General features: G+C 38.0%; 1 protein-coding gene across 2 annotated transcripts in view; it reads right to left on the minus strand.

Annotated features, from left to right (window-relative positions):
• The window catches only part of EVC (EvC ciliary complex subunit 1), a 151297-nt gene that overhangs the window by 82701 nt on the left and 52498 nt on the right, over positions 1 to 16098 (minus strand). For both annotated transcript variants that reach the window (XM_072620196.1, XM_072620197.1), the window contains 2 exons: positions 6280 to 6438; positions 327 to 543 (listed from right to left, as the gene is read on the minus strand). In XM_072620196.1, the coding sequence (XP_072476297.1) occupies positions 327 to 543; positions 6280 to 6438 (376 nt within the window). The remainder of the gene's footprint in view (positions 1 to 326; positions 544 to 6279; positions 6439 to 16098) is intronic.

Raw genomic sequence — 16098 nt, forward strand, 5'->3', positions numbered from 1 at the left:
ATGTGATTATACAATTTTAAACAGACTTAAGATGAAAGAGAAAAGATGTTAGAGTCCATGTAACAGACAATGCATAGTCATTGAATAATGTAGTAAAATGATGTAAAAAAAACTTGTTTTAAGAAGAGGTTTCATTTCATCCATTTTGGGATTACCATGTTTGCTTTTGCACTCATATCAATTAGTGGATGTATCACCCCAAAATAGAAATAACTAGTTTTCCCTCTCAGTTTGAAAATATGACTAACATTCAAGTTGTATTCATCATATTTTATCACAACAAAATCATCACTGTTTCAGAGACCAGACAAATCTGAGCCACTTACCATTATTATAATGCTCTACTTCTTCCCAGCAAGCTTTGTGTAGTTGTGTTAGCAGCTCTTCCTTCTGTCTTACTGAGAGTTTGCCTGCAATGGTTAACGACTCCAGGGCTTGGGAAATCACAGTCAACCGACACTTGGTCTCTTCCTGAATTTGTAATTTTAAGGAGTTGATCATTTTGGCCATATATTCCCAACCCACTATTCTCTCTTGAATGTCCTAGAAATAAAAGAAAATATATGTCCTAGAAAATATACACACACATACATATAGACATATAGGTGTATATACATATATACATTATATGTATGTATATACACCATGAAATTGAACAAAAATGTTTATGAGACAACTTTGAGGTGTAACTTGGCAAAATAGTGGCTGGTGGGAGTTCAGAAGATCCAAGTTTAAATCCCAATTCAAAATTTTGCTAGCTATGTGACCTTAGGCAAGTAATGTAACTTTTCTCAGTCTTAATTTATTTATCTGTAGAATAGAAATAATAGCTTCTATAATAAGAACAGAATTATTATAAGGATAGAATGACATGATATATTAAAGTGTCTTGTGAACTTTAAAGCACGTAGGATATGTAAGCTGTTAGGATGATGATTATTTTAATCTTTATTAACATCTAGTCTGTTTATGTCTGAAATGCTTAAATCAACCACCACGATAAACATGTATTAAGTGCCTGCTGTGTGCAGAGCACCATGCTATACAAAGTTCTTACCCCAAGAAGTCTTTAGTCTTGTGAGTAATGTAAAACGCACAAAGGAAACCACAACATACGATACTACCTGGCAAGTATAATAGTGTGGTATAAGAAAAGTATTATGTGAAGTATATGAGGGAATATTATAGGGTTCTAGATCTTGGAGGGAAGGAACTAAAAACCAAGTATGTAAACTTGCCTGCCCTAGATCACAAAGATAGTAATTGGCTGAGCTAAGGTACAAAGCCAGGTCTTCTAACTCCAAGACTACAGCTTAATCTGCACTCCAACTGTCTCCTGCTGTCCCGTGGATTATCGGTATATGCTTCATGGAGGAGGTGTTTCTTGAGAAGGCCACAAAGAAGGGGGCATGAATTCAGCAGCAAATAAAACAGGAAACAAATGGAGGATATTCTAGGCTAATGGAATAGAATGAACCAAGGCACAGAGTTCGGAGAGAACAGAGCACATTCAAGGTACAAGAAGTAGTCTGCATTCTCTAGCATTCATTTTGAGAGAAGGGAAGTGAAATGAGCCTCAGAAGGTGATGGGAAGTCCACATGTACAAAGTATTTACAGTAGTCTTTTTGGAGGCAGCAAAGAACTGGAAGAAAAGAAAATGTAAATAGGAGAGTAGTTGAATGAATAGGAGTATACAGATATAATTTAATATTATTGTATCAAAATGACAGACATGAAGAATTAATAAAAAAAAAAACCTTGGGAAGACTTGAATGAAATGAGAAAAAGCAAAATAAGAAGAATCAGAACAATTGGTGCAAGCATTTCAATATTATAAAGAAACACATTGTGTGATTTCAAGACTCTGATCAAGGGAGTGACTAATTATAGAGATAGTAGAGTATAGTGGAAAGAGCACTGGATTTGGAACCATGGAAAACTGGTTCAAGTCCTGACCTGTTATTAATTACTTGTGTGATCTTGGATAAAGTACATTGTCTCCTTAGACCTCAGTTTCCAGTTTCTAAAATGAAAAAGTTGGATTGGATGACCTCTAAGGACCCCACCAGCTCTACATCTATGACTGCATAACTTCAGAGAACTCATGATGAACGATGCCTCTCACCTCTTGGCAGAGAGCTGATGATTAGGTCAACACAGGCATGCACTGTCAGGCATTGCTAATGCATTCGTTTGTTTGCTTTTTTTGTACTTATTTGCTACAGGGGGAATTGTTTTTGTGAGTCATCTTGAGGTGACTGTAATGTTAAAAAAAGAGGGTAATTAAAAATAAAAGCAAGGCAAAGGTAAAACTTGGAGAATTTTAATATTTTATAAGTAAATTCTTAATCCCTTTAAACACTTAGAAGAATGTGAAAGAAAGCTGTTCAAATGACAAATTCATTGTGTTCTCTCCTAAGAGGGCATCAGGCTGATGAAATCCGCTATTCTCCTGAGTCACTCATTCTATCTTTTCTAGGAAATCACCTTTTAAAAAAAAAAGTTATTCTGAACTTAGGAAATGAAACAAACATTTCTATAACAGAGTAGAATAAAAAAGATGATTGTACGTGAAACTGAAAATCTATTATATATAACTTGCCATTCTTTTTAAATCTATAATCATGTAACTTTCCTTTTATTTTCTTCTTTTCTTCCCTTTCTTACCTCCCTACTATGCATAGCAGCATTCCCTCACTAACTTAGAGGTCACTCCATCCAAGGGTGTTTCTTTCAGGCTGCCTAGTAGGCAGAAGAAAATGCCCCATTAGACAGAGCAAAAGAATGTAATCTAAGAATTTATTGTAGGCCAGAAATTCAGCATCTGTCTATGTTTTTTTAACTAATAATTTGCTCAGAGAAATGTGGGAAAATGTCTATGAAATATATTACATTATCTAAAATTTTACTTAACTCTGTAAGAATATTTTTCTTTGACTCAAGTAGGTACATGGCCTGCATGTTACACTTTTACCTGTAATGTCACAAAGCGCATATGCAGCCTTAAAAACCAATATCTGAGATCAGTTGCTCTGATCAGGGGTGCTCACTTACATGGTGGTCACGAACAAAGAGAAAACAGTTCCTGTTTAAGGATTTCTAGTCTTTGATAAAATGAGCTGCTGCTTGCTCACACTGTAATCCTACCCTCTTGTGGCTTATGTGTGGAGAAAATGAATGATTTTCTGCCTCCTCTGCAGATACGATGAAACTTGTTTGCCATGTGATTTTGGAGAAATCCTTTCATCTTTCTTGGTCCCCGTTTCCTCCTCCATAAAATGAAAAAGCTGTCTGCCTCTTCCCATTGTGATATAATGGGAAGAACATTCAGAATAAATTTATAGTAAAAAGAACTGATTCAAGTGACAGTTCATCCATCAGGACTGTTATATTTAGAGCTAAAAGGGATATTAAAGGTCAAGTCCAATTCTCTCATGTTATAGAAAAGGAAACTGAGGGTCAGAGAGGGTACTTCACTTATTCAAGCTCACTCAGGAAGTAAGTGGCAGAACTGTGAATTGAACTCATGTCTTCTTACCCCGAATCTATCGTTCTTTCCAATCTGTCTGTGCAATGACAGGCAAGTGTGCTTTGTGACTGTGAGCACGCCATAATGTATACTAATTGCTAACATTTATATGACATTTACTATGTGCTAGGCACTGTGCTAAGCACTTTACAGTTATTATCTCACTGATCTTCACAACAACCTTTATTATCCCCGTTTTACTGATGAGGAAACTAAAGCAAACAGGGATTAAGTGACTTTCCCAGGGTCATACAGCTAGTACATGTCTGAGGCCATGATCTTCCTAACTCCAAGTCCAGCACTCTATCCATGTCACCTAGCTGCCCATAAATATAAGAAATGAGAGACTTTGAAGAAGTTCAGGAGTAAAAGATGTCATCAGTGAACTATGCAATAGGAAAAAAAAATGAGTTGGCCACAGGAAAGGTAAAATGTATAAAAATGGTAGATGATCCAAGTGCTTTGTGGAAATCCTGGAAACAGCAACAGAAAGCAAGGAAGGACTTCAGCACGTTACATGGACCCCCTGTAGCAAACTTATAGGAAGACATGGATGAGAGCTGAGCACAAGGGACAGTCATGGAGAGTGATTGACATCACTGGAAAGAACATTTAGGAAAGATGAAATCACATGGCTCCAATCCAATAAAAAAATACTTCTCTTTCTTGACTACTATAGGAACAAAAGGAAATCATTTCACTAAGTGACCTGTAAACCATAAGGCATTATGGAACTTTCAATTATTCTTATGATTCTTCAACTATGTTACTTTGCCCAATGGCCCCCATCAACCTTTTCTTGGGATGGAAAATAGAGAGCAAACACAGATGGTCAATTCAAGTGGGGTCAGAGTGACCAGATTTTTCAGATTCTTCATCTTTCGCTTCCCAGTCCTGCTGTGTAGAGACCCTGATGCAATACAAGGCAAGAATCATACACTCTTAAATAGCACACTAGTGACAAAAACAAAGGATAAGCCCTAAGACCCAAGCCCTGGGGTTCCATGACTGTTTCTTGATTCTCACATGCTCAGTTGCCTATATCCCTCAATACTTCAGCATTTTTCCTGATTCTGACCACTCTGCTCAAACCAATTTATGCACTCTCTCCTTACCCAGTCAATACCTCAAAAGATAGTCAGTCTCTTAATTTACTGCCAAACATTATTGGTGCCTTTCCTACTCTCTGGCATCTCTAAATACTGAAAATGATCTATGATCACACCGTCGTGAAAACTGTCCAATAATACAGACTGCAATTTATTCATACTTGCCCACCTTATATTACTCATGTCCATGTCACTCAGTTGTTTTTCAGTTGCATCTGACTCTGTGACCCTATTGGGGTTTTCTTGACAGAGATATTGGACTGATTTGCCCTTCCCTTCTCCAGCTCATTTTACAGATGAGGAAGGTGAGGCAAACATTGTTAAGTAACTTACTCAGGGTCCCACAGCTACATTTGAGTTCAAGAAGATGAGTCTTCTTTATTTCAGGTTTGGCATTCACTCTACTATCTACTTTGCCACCTAGCTGTCCTTGACTCATATCCATATCCTTCCATAAATTCACCCAAGGGAAGTCTTCCTCACTTCTTCCTTTTATCTCGTAGATATCATGGAAACACTCAAACTCTTCAACATTTATCAATATAGCCACATAAGCAGCCCGTCTTTTCTCCCTATCATTCTACATTTCTCTGATGCTATCTTTTACTCTTCTTTGTTATTCTTCATTGGCAGTAGATTGCAGCTTGCCCACACCTATGGTGAATCTTTCTACTGCCTTCTGAGTAATATTCACTTTTAATTTTTCAGAGTCATATATTCCATATTTCTTTTTATAACTTTTAAAAATTTATTTTTAGTTTTCAATATTCAGTTCCACAAACTTTTGAGTTTTAAATTTTCTCCCTTTCCTTTCCCTTCTCCTTTACCCCTTCCCAAGATGGTGTGTAATCCAGTATAGGCTCTACAAATACATTCATACTAAACATATTTTTCACATTATATATTCCATATGTCATTGCCATACAGAATAACCAGTAGAATTTTGCTATAAAAAGATGGGTTTTTGTTTCTGGGGGAATGTTGGGGTCATGAAAGGATCTTTGCAATTTCCCAAAGGAAACCCATCCCTACAAATTCCTATGGATATGTTGTCCAGTCCCATCATGGGTTTCTCCCACTGTGGATGGCACCTGCCCACATCTCTATCTTCCAAGGCCATGTATGCCCACTGCATGAAAAGACTCTATGTGTGAGGAATCCGTTTTAAAATCTTTCACAGTTGAGCAAAAACAATCAATAAAAGAAACCGTATCTATCAATTTATGCAATATTCTGTGTGATTAGATCTCTGTCTCTCTGCTTACATCTTTCTTATATTCTGGAACCAATAGTCATTTTTGCAATCACTAAAAGTTTGGCTTCCTTTTGGAATTCTTTTCATTTATATTGGTACAGTGCTCCTAAATTGTATAAAGCACTCTTGGTTCTGCCAGTTTCTTTCTTCATCACTTCATACAAAACTCCTCAATTTTCCTGAATTATTCCTATTTACCATTTCTTACTACACTAACAAAATCCCATTACACTCACATATCACAGGTCACTTGGCCATTCTGGTACTCTTTCTACTAGATAACACATGGGCATCTTCCTTATTGAACAGGACATGGTCAGCTGGATAAGAAGGTGTTTCTGGGTGCTTGAAGTGCTCTTCCTCTTCCTGCTCTCTTCATACTTACCAGGGTCTGCAAGTCCTGAGAGTCACTTAATAACTCTTCTGCTGTAATCATTCTTTCAGTTAGATTCTGCATGATCTGCCCTGCTTTGGCACTTAAACATTTCAATTGGTCTAGGAGAAAGTGCTCGGTTTTTTCCATCTGTTTCCAGAAGGCTTCCATCTGTGAAATGAAAATGACACATCAAAGATAAGAGTGATGACTGTGTGTGCATGATGTCTTTGAATATTTATCAAACATTACATATTCTACAATACAAATTTGAAAGTATCTGCATGTTGGTATACAATTCTATGTTGATTACATCTTAGCATTTTATACAGCGTTCCACACCCCACACCCCCAGCTTTCTACTACTCTATCATTCAGTTTTAAGGCATCTTTTTAGAAGATGAGGCACTTGTGATAAGGATGGGAAGGATTATGGTGAATACAGCTTAAATATTCCAATTAATTAGGACCTTCAAGAAAGGGGGCACTGTTATTAGAAGCTCTGACCTGAAAGGAACAAGTAAAGACATCAGCTAATGGCTCAAAGTTCAAAGGCACAATTTTACAAACTTCCACATTAAAGTTAACAAAGTATTTTATACTTAATGTTCCCAGCTTATCCCTGTGGCTTTGAAGCTGGGAGAAATTACACCGGATTGAAGTCAAAGTATCTTTCATTTGTTGAAATCTCACCCCTGTCACTTCCTGTCTGTTTAATCTTAGGCAAGATATATAACTGGTGTGAACCTCACTTTCTCCATCTGTAAAATGAGGTTTGGCAATTGGGCTTCTGATGTACTATTCAGCCTTTCACTATAAACAGAGCTCTCTTCATCTTCCAATTATCTTATATTTACTTATCAGTGTAAATGTTATATGTCTTCATTATGTGGTAGGTGATAGATAAAATAATTGAAGAAACAAAAGTTTGATCTTTGAGCTTATTGATTTATTAAGCAATTCATGGCAATTGCCCAGCAAACCAGGGTCAGACCTCCTCAGCTTAGGCCTGGACCCCAAATACAGGAAGAGAGATTTTTATACATTAAAAACAATTAATTAAAAGGTAACAATACAACATTAGGTAACCTGATTTCTAATTAGAGGAAAGATTAGGGAATTTCCAGGTAGGGAAGGAGAGAGTGAGCTAGTGCAACTCCCTGAATTCGGCAAAGGAGATATCCCACCCCTCTCAAGTATCTGTAATCAGTCAAAGGAAAATGGAAACAAAAAGTGATTGATCAACACAGGGCTAATTTTCAGGTAAGAAATATGAGTGTTTTGAGAGGTACAATTTTTCCACAATTGTATCTTGCATAATCTTTGGTTCTGACTGGATTTCTGGTCAGCACAACCTAGATCTTTGGTTAAGGGTCTCTAAACAACATTGTGGTCTCAGTTTCCCAGACACACAGGGATAAGTTCAAACAATGCAATAAGGTTCCCTCTCACCCTAATTCCCAAAATTGAATAAGGAAACAAGAGAGCAGTTAGACTAGACCCATGATTGAATAGAAGCTAAACTCTCTTCAGAACTGAGTCACAAGATGGAGTCAGTATGGTTCATTCAGTTTCCACAACTGACTCCTAGTTGCCCTAATTTCCCAAATTTTCTCCCATTTTGTTTTCTTATCTCTAGGTCCTGACATAGTACCCTCAATCAATCAATCAGTTATCATTTATTGGTTACTATGTGCCAAGCACTGTGTTGAGTACTAGAGATACAAAGAAAAAGCAAAAACCAGCTTCTGCCCTCAAAGAACTTGGCATTCTAACAGTGGAGGCAACATGTCTATAAATCAGTAAACATGAGATATATACAGTACAGTATATATAGGGTAGTAACCTTCAAGGGGAAGGTCTTAGCAATCAAGGAGGTAGAGTCACAGCTAGGGGAAAATGACCTAACATAAAAGGTAGTGCTTGAAGTATTATATTCTTGAAGAATGTCAGGGATTCTAATAGAAATAGAAGGGAAGAGGAAGAATAGTCCAAGCACTGGGAACAGCCAGTGAAAAGACAGAAGCAGTAGACAGATTATGGTTGTTTGAGGATGAAAAAGCAGGTGGATGTGGCTGGACCATAGAGTGCATGGAGGGGAGCAATGTGTAAGGAGACTGGAAAGATATGTCTTGCTTGAACATATTGGGTACTTAATAAATGTTCTTAGAATGAATTAAATATAGCAACATGTCACTTTTATGCCCATTGAATTGAATTAAACATCTAATCTTGCCACTTCTTTGCTTTTTATATTCTTTCTTCCACATAGAATGCCTTCCTCTTACTCCATCAGTTTCACTATATAACATCATAACCTTGTACATGAGAAGGTCCTTAGAGATTTTCAGATAAGAAAACTCAAGTTTAGAGTAGGACAGGACTGGTGTAAATTAATAGTTAACTGGTAAGTCTTAGATTTGACCAAAAGGTTCTAGACTCACATCCCTGTTCTCTTCCCCCAATAGCACATTTCACCTTTTCCTATTACTGTCTATCCTTCACAGATCAGTTCAGATGTCTTCTCTTTCTTGAAACCAGTTCTTATTCCTACTTCCTTTCCCCCCTGCAGCCAGAATTAACCTGGCCCTCTTAAGAACTGACATGGCTCTTCACACCTCCCTCAGTCTTATAGAATGTCTATTTGTGTACATGGCTTTCAATATACCAAAACTTCATGATATTAGGGGCTTGAAGGCTTTATCTTTGCATTGCTAGCACCTTCCACCACAAGATTCCTCCTCAAAAGACTGGCCACTAGATGCTGGAATTTTAAGAGATGGGTCTATTATCAGCACTGGTGGAGAACAACCAAGTCACATATACCTATAACATTGAAATATCACTAGGTCAGTAGTTCATAACCATTTTTGTGCCATGGAGCCTTTCAGAAGTCTGACTGAGCCTATGGATTCCTTCTCAGAACAATTATTTTTAACTGTACAAAAATGTAGAAATATAAGGGAGAACAATTACAAAGAGTGAAGAAATTAATGAAAAAATTTTTTTAAAGCACATACATTTAAGTGCAAGTGCTAAGAATACTAATAGTATGATAGTTCCTACTCTCCAGGAACTCATGTTTCAATGGGATGATGACATATATGAAAAGATCAGATGGAAAGGTGCTATGAGACTTGGAGGCAGCAGCAAAGCAGATACTAATGCTTCTTTAAGTCACTTTCATTGATACAAACATATCAGTTTATGATATTGAACCATTTGATAGTGCTAAGGGCTATATGGTGGCAAGAACTTTCTTTTCTGAGTCTTCCAAAGCTATAGATGTAGCACAATGGGACAGTTTTCAGACTTAATCACTACAGATGTTGCTTCCCAGGATGATGTCTCCATGCACTCTCACAGAAGCATTGTTATTCCAGTCTCTTGAGTTCAGGCTCCTGGGCTGTCTTTGTCAGGGTCTGAAGGGAAATACCGGTGAAGGTGGTGGTGGTTTGAACTTTCTGATACACGCTGTCTCCAATTTCCTTCTTAGGGTGCCCTGATGCTTTGAGGAGGCAGGCTTGCCTGTCTAGTTAGTGGTAGTTAGTTGAAATTTGGTGGAGATGCCTGCATTCCTTAACCATAGGAATTGCTTCACCTAGATATTGAAATAGATATTAAAATATTTTTAAAATAATTTCACAAGGGGTCAGAGCCAAGATGGCAGGGTGAGAGCAATTACTCACCTAAGCTCTCAGACAAACTCCTTCAGATGACTCTAAAAAGAGAATTTGACCAGATTTTGGAAGTACAGAATCCAATAGGAGACAGACTGTGGCAAATTCAGACCAGGAGAGACTGGAAGGTCTGCAGGAAGGATCTGTTCCATGGGGGTGGAAGAACCCATGGAATACAGCATTGTGCGTCCATTCTCAGCTTGGCCAAGCAGGAAAGACTCAGAGTGGCCTGAGGCAGCAACAGCATTGCAGAATGGCAGAGTGGCAGCCCAGGGCAGGAGATCAGTGGAGTCAAGTGAGTGACAGTCACTGAGCCCCAGGTATCAGCCGCAGCCACTCCTGAGACTTTCAGCCCTCAGATTAGATGTCTGTAAGTTACCTACTTGAACTTCTGGGAGCCAAAATGGTGGAGTGATTAGTAAATGCTCTCTGCACATGCCACCCCCCCCATTAACCTCAAAAGAATCATAAAATATTTCCCCAGAAAAATCCTGGATCAGTGGGATCAATAGAAGGAGCAAACAGTCTTGTAGCACCTGAGGCTAGGAAAATCATTAAAGAATATTCCTTTTACTGTGGGGGAGGAATGGAGCTGTCTCAGACAGTCTGAGCTCCAAGGGGGTGAAGCCTCACACTACTCAGGCATGCCTGCCTCAGCACTCCAGGGGAAACAGGAAGACAATAGACCAACTGGGATTGCCAAGTGCTAAGCTTGCTTTTTCTCTAGCTCAACTGAGGAGATCTCCCTTGACCAGATGACCTCTCTCCCACACTTAACAAGCTAGCCACAGGGCTAATCCAGAGAAACACAAAACAAAAAGAAAAAAAGGCTCCTGCCCTTAGCCTTCTCACACCAGCAAGCTCAACACCAGGTTCTCCCACTTCTAGCTGAAAGAACCAGAGGCCACAACACACAAAGTCTCACCATCATGAGCAAGAAGGAAAGGAGGAAGGAAAAAACCATAGAATCTTTCTATGGAGCAAGGACCAAAACATGAATACCAAAGAGATAAGTATTGAGATTGTACTTCCATCTGAAACTTCACAAGGGACTATGAACTCCTCACATGCACAAAGAACTCTCCTGGAAGAGCTGAAGAAGGAAATAGAAAAAACTGGCCAATTATTTTAAAAGTATGAAAAAAGAGTTATATGAAGAGAACAGTTCTTTAAAAAGGAAAATTGAACAAATGGAAAAGGAAGCACAAAACCTAACTGGGAAAATTGGACAAATGAAAAAAGAAGTACAAAAACTAAATGGAGAAAAATAATTCCTTAAAAGGAACAGTTGGACAGATAGAAAAGCAGATGCAAAAGTTAATTGAAGAAAACAATTTGATAAAAAATAGAATTGGGCAATTAGAAACTAACGACTCTATGAGACAGCAAGAATCAGTCAAACAAAATCTAAAGAATGAAAAGATAGAAGAAAATATAAAATATGTAATTGGAAAAACAACTGACCTGGGAGATAGATTCAGGAGAGAAAATTTAAGAATTATTGGCCTACCAGAAAGCCACGATGAAAAAAATAGTCTTCAAAATATCTTCCAAGAAATCATTAAGCAAAACTGCCCAGAAGTGCTAGATCCAGAGGGCAAAATAGTCACCAAAAGAATATACCATTCACCTACTGAAAGGGATCCCAAACTAAAAACACCAAGAAATATTGTTGCCAAATTCCAGAACTATCAAGTGAAGGAGAAAATACTACAGGCATCCAGAAAGGAACCATTCAAATATTGATGAGCTACAGTCAGGATCACATAGGACCTTGCAGCTTCTATATTAAAAGATCGAAGGAGTTGGAACGTGATATTCTGAAAGGCAAAGGAGCTGGGACTACAACCAAGGATCAATTACCCAGCAAAGTTCAGCATAACATTTCAGGCAAGGAGATGGATATTCAACAAAATAAGGGATTTCCAGACCTTCCTGACAAAAAGTCCAGAATTCAATAGAAAATTTGGTCTTCAAACATAGGTCTCAAGAAAGGCATAAAAAGGCAAATGTGGGGTTGGGGGGTGGAACCAAGATGGCAGAGTAAAAAAGACATACATACTATAGCTCTTTCCCCACAGCCCATAAAATATTTGTAAAAAATGACTCTCAACAAATTCTAGAGCAGCAGAAGCCATAGAATGACAGAGTGAAAGAGATCTCTAGCCAAAGGTAACCTGGAGGGTCAACAGGAAAGGTCTATCACACGGGATGCTCAGCAGAGTGGAGCCCAGCCCTGGCCATGCAGCGCTGCAAGGAACAGGACTGGAACAAGCCTTTGGGACAGAATCCCCTGCAGGGAGGGTCTCAGATCCCTCAGACCACAAGTGTCAAAGAAAGCTTCAAAGGTGAGTAAGAGGGCTTTCCCACCTGGGTGACAGGGGAGCAGGGCCCCTCCAACAGGGTCCCCAGGCAGTGGCAGCAGCAGCAGCAGCAACAGCAACAGCAACAGCTGGGTGGCAGCCCTGGCTGGCAGTGGTCAGGTTGGGCAGCAGCTTCCATTGTGGGAGCAGCTCAGCTTAAAGCCCCTGAGGGAATTGACCAGCTGATCTGAATCTCAGCCCTGAGCATAATCCTGGGGGGAGGAGGAGCACTAGGACTTCCCTTTTGACAAAGCATTCAGAAGTCAAGTAACTGGATGGGAAAATGCCCAAAAAAGGGAAAAAAATAAGACTATAGAAGGTTACTTTCTTGTTGAACAGGTATATCCTTCCATCCTTTTGGGTGAGGAAGAATAATGCATACTGTCAGAGGAAGTCAAGACTTCTGCCTCCAATACCTCCAAAATGAATATGAAATGCACTCAGGCCATAGAAGAGCTTGAAAAGTGAGTTAGCAGCTTGCTAAAGGAGAACTAAAAAAAATGCTGAGGAAAATAACATCTTTAAAAATAGGCTAACTCAACTGGAAAAAGAGGTCCAAAAAGCCAATGAGGAGAAGAAGACTTTAAAAAGAAGAATCAGTATTTAGGTTGTGGAGGGATTATACACACACACACACACACACACACACACACACACACACACACACACACACACACATACAGACAGTGAGCACAGGTTGAGTTGAATCAGAAGGGATGATATCTATGAAAAGATAAAATTAACGGGTGAGAGAGGAATATATTGGGAGAAGAAAGGGAGAAATGGAATAGGGCAAATTATCAGAGATAAGAAAAATCTTTCTCAATGGAGAAGAAAAGAGAGGAGGTGAGAGGGGAACAGTGAAGCTTACTCTCTTCACATATGGCTTAAGGAGGGAATAACACGTTTACTAAATTTGGTATGAAAATCTATTTTACAATACAGGAAAGTAGGGGAGAAGGTGGCAAGTGGGATGAGGGAGATGATAGAAAGAAGGGCAAATGGGGTAAGGGAGTAACTGGAGGTAAACATTTCTGGGAAGGGACAAGGTCAAATGAGAGAACAGAATAAAGGGGGGACAGGGTAGGATGGAGGGAAATATAGTCAGTCTCACACAACATGACTATTATAGAAGTATTTTGCAAAATGACACATATATATAGCCTGTATTGAATTGCTTGCCTTCTCAGTGGGGATGAGTGAGGAGGGAGGAAGGGAGAGAAGTTGGGATTCAAAGTATTAGAGACAAATGGTGAGAATTGTTATTCCATATAACTGGGAGATAAGAAATACAGGTAATGGGGTATAGAAATTTATCTTGCCCTACAATAAAAGAGAGAAGATGGGGATAAGGGAAGGGTGGGATGTGATAGAAGGGAGAGCACATTGAGGGAAAGGGTAATCAGAATGACAGGTGTTATGGGGTGGGGGAGGGGAGAGATGGGGAGAAAATTTGGAACTCAAAATTTTGTGCAAATGAATGTTGTAATCTAAAAATAAATACAAAAAATAAACAGGGGAAAAGAAAAATTTATTACTCAATTTGTGCAAACTGTTTACTTCCCTATAAGGGAAGATGATAATCTTGAGAATTGTACATCTCTTATGAAATATCAAAGGAATATACATACATAGAGGGAATGCGTATAAAGTAAATGATATGATGAAAAAAATGTGATTCAAGCATGTGAAGAACTGTAATAGGAGAGGTCAAAAGGAGGAAGCAGAAAATGGTAAATTACATCACAGGAAGAAGTACAAAATTATATTATAGTAGAGGGAAAGAGGGGAGGGAGATGAGCATTGTTTGAGAGGTACTCTCATCTGATTTGGTTCAAGGAGGGAAAAATCAACTTAAGTATATAAATATTACTAGCTCTATAGGCAGTAGGAGGGGAAGGGGGAAGAAAGGGGAGAAGAAGCTAAAAGGGAGGAAAGAAGTAGTAAGGGTAAAGGGGAGTAAAAGGGAGAGGGGCTAAAAGAAGGAAGGGAAGGCTGCAGGAGGTGGTGGTGAAAAGTGAAAACTATTGAAGAGGGGAAGGGAGATGGGAGAGCTAAAAGCACTGATGGGGGGAAAGAGGATGGAGGGAAAGACACAGATTGTAATCATAACTGTGAATGTGAATGGAATAAACTCTCCCATAAAACGGAAATGGATAGCAGAATGGATTAAAAGCCATAATCCAACAATATGTTGTTTACAAGAAACACATTTGAAACACGGGGATACACACAGGGTAAAGGCAAAAGGTTAGAGGAGAATATATTGTGCTTCAGCTGATGTAAGAAAAGCAGGAGTAACAATCCTAATTTCAGACAAAGCAATAGCAGAAATAGACATAATCAGAAGAGATAAGAAAGGAAACTATATCCTGCTAAAAGTCACCATAGACAATGAAGCAATATCATTACTAGACATGTATGCTCCAAGTGGTACAGCATCCAGATTCTTAGAAAAGAGGTTGGACAGTTACAGGAAGAAACAGACAGCAAAACTATACTAGTGGGGGACTTCAACCTCCCCCTCTCTGAACTTGATAAATCTAACCTTAAAATAAACAAGAAAAAATTAAGGAGATGAATAAAACTCTGGATAAGGTAGATATGATAAATCTCTGGAAAAAATTGAAGGGGGATAGAAAGGAATTTACCTTTTCTCAGCGGTACATGGCACATGTTCAAAAATTGACCATGTTCTAGGGCATAAAAACCTCACAGTCCATTGCAGAAAGGCAGAGATAGTCAGTGCATCCTTCTCAGATAGTAATGCAATAAAAATTATATGTAATAAAAGGTCATGGAAAGATAAAGCAAAAATTAATTAGAAACTAAATAATCTAATATTAAAGAAGGAGTGGGTTAAACAACAAACCACAGAAACAATCAACAATTTCATTCAAGAGAATGACAATAATAGACAACCTACCAAATCTTATGCGATATTGCAAAAGCAGTTCTTAGGGGAAGTTTTATATCTTTGAATACCTACATGAATAAAATAGAGAAACAAGGAGATCAATGACTTGGTCATGCGGCTGAAAAAACTAGAAAAAGAACAAATTGATAATCCCCAAGTAAATACCAAATTAGAAATACTGGAAACCAAAGGAGAGATTAATAAAATTGAAATTAAGAAAACTATTGAACTAATAAATAAAACTAATAGTAGGTTTTATGAAAAAAACTAATAAAATTGATAAAAATTTTGGTTAATTTGATTAATAAAAAGAAAGAAGAAAAGCAAATTACCAATATCAAAAATGAAAGGAGTGAACTCACCTCCAATGAGGAAAAAATTAAACAACAATTAGATATTATTTTGCCCAACTTCATGCCCATAAATTCGACAATCCAAGTGAGATGGATGAGTATTTTAAAAAAATACAAATTGCCCAGATTAACAGAAGAGGAAATTGAATACTTAAACAACTCCATTTCAGGAAAATGAAATTGAACAAGCCATCAATGAACTCCCTAGGAATTACTCTCCAGGGCCAGATGGATTTACAAGTGAATTCTATCAAACATTTAAAGAATAGTTAATTTCAACACTATATAGACTATTTGGGAAAATTGGGGAAGAAGGAGTCCTCCCAAATTCTTTTTATGATACAAATATGGCTTTGATACCTAAACCAGAAAGTCAAAACAGAAAAAGAAAATTACAGACCAATTTCTTTAAGGAATATAGATGCAAAAATTTTAAATGAGATTTTAGCAAAAAGAATACAACAACTTATCATGAGAATAATACATTATGATCAGGTACGATTCATGCCAGGAATGCA

The sequence above is a fragment of the Notamacropus eugenii genome, chromosome 6, assembly GCF_028372415.1.
Source record: "Notamacropus eugenii isolate mMacEug1 chromosome 6, mMacEug1.pri_v2, whole genome shotgun sequence".
Classification (NCBI taxonomy): domain Eukaryota; kingdom Metazoa; phylum Chordata; class Mammalia; order Diprotodontia; family Macropodidae; genus Notamacropus; species Notamacropus eugenii.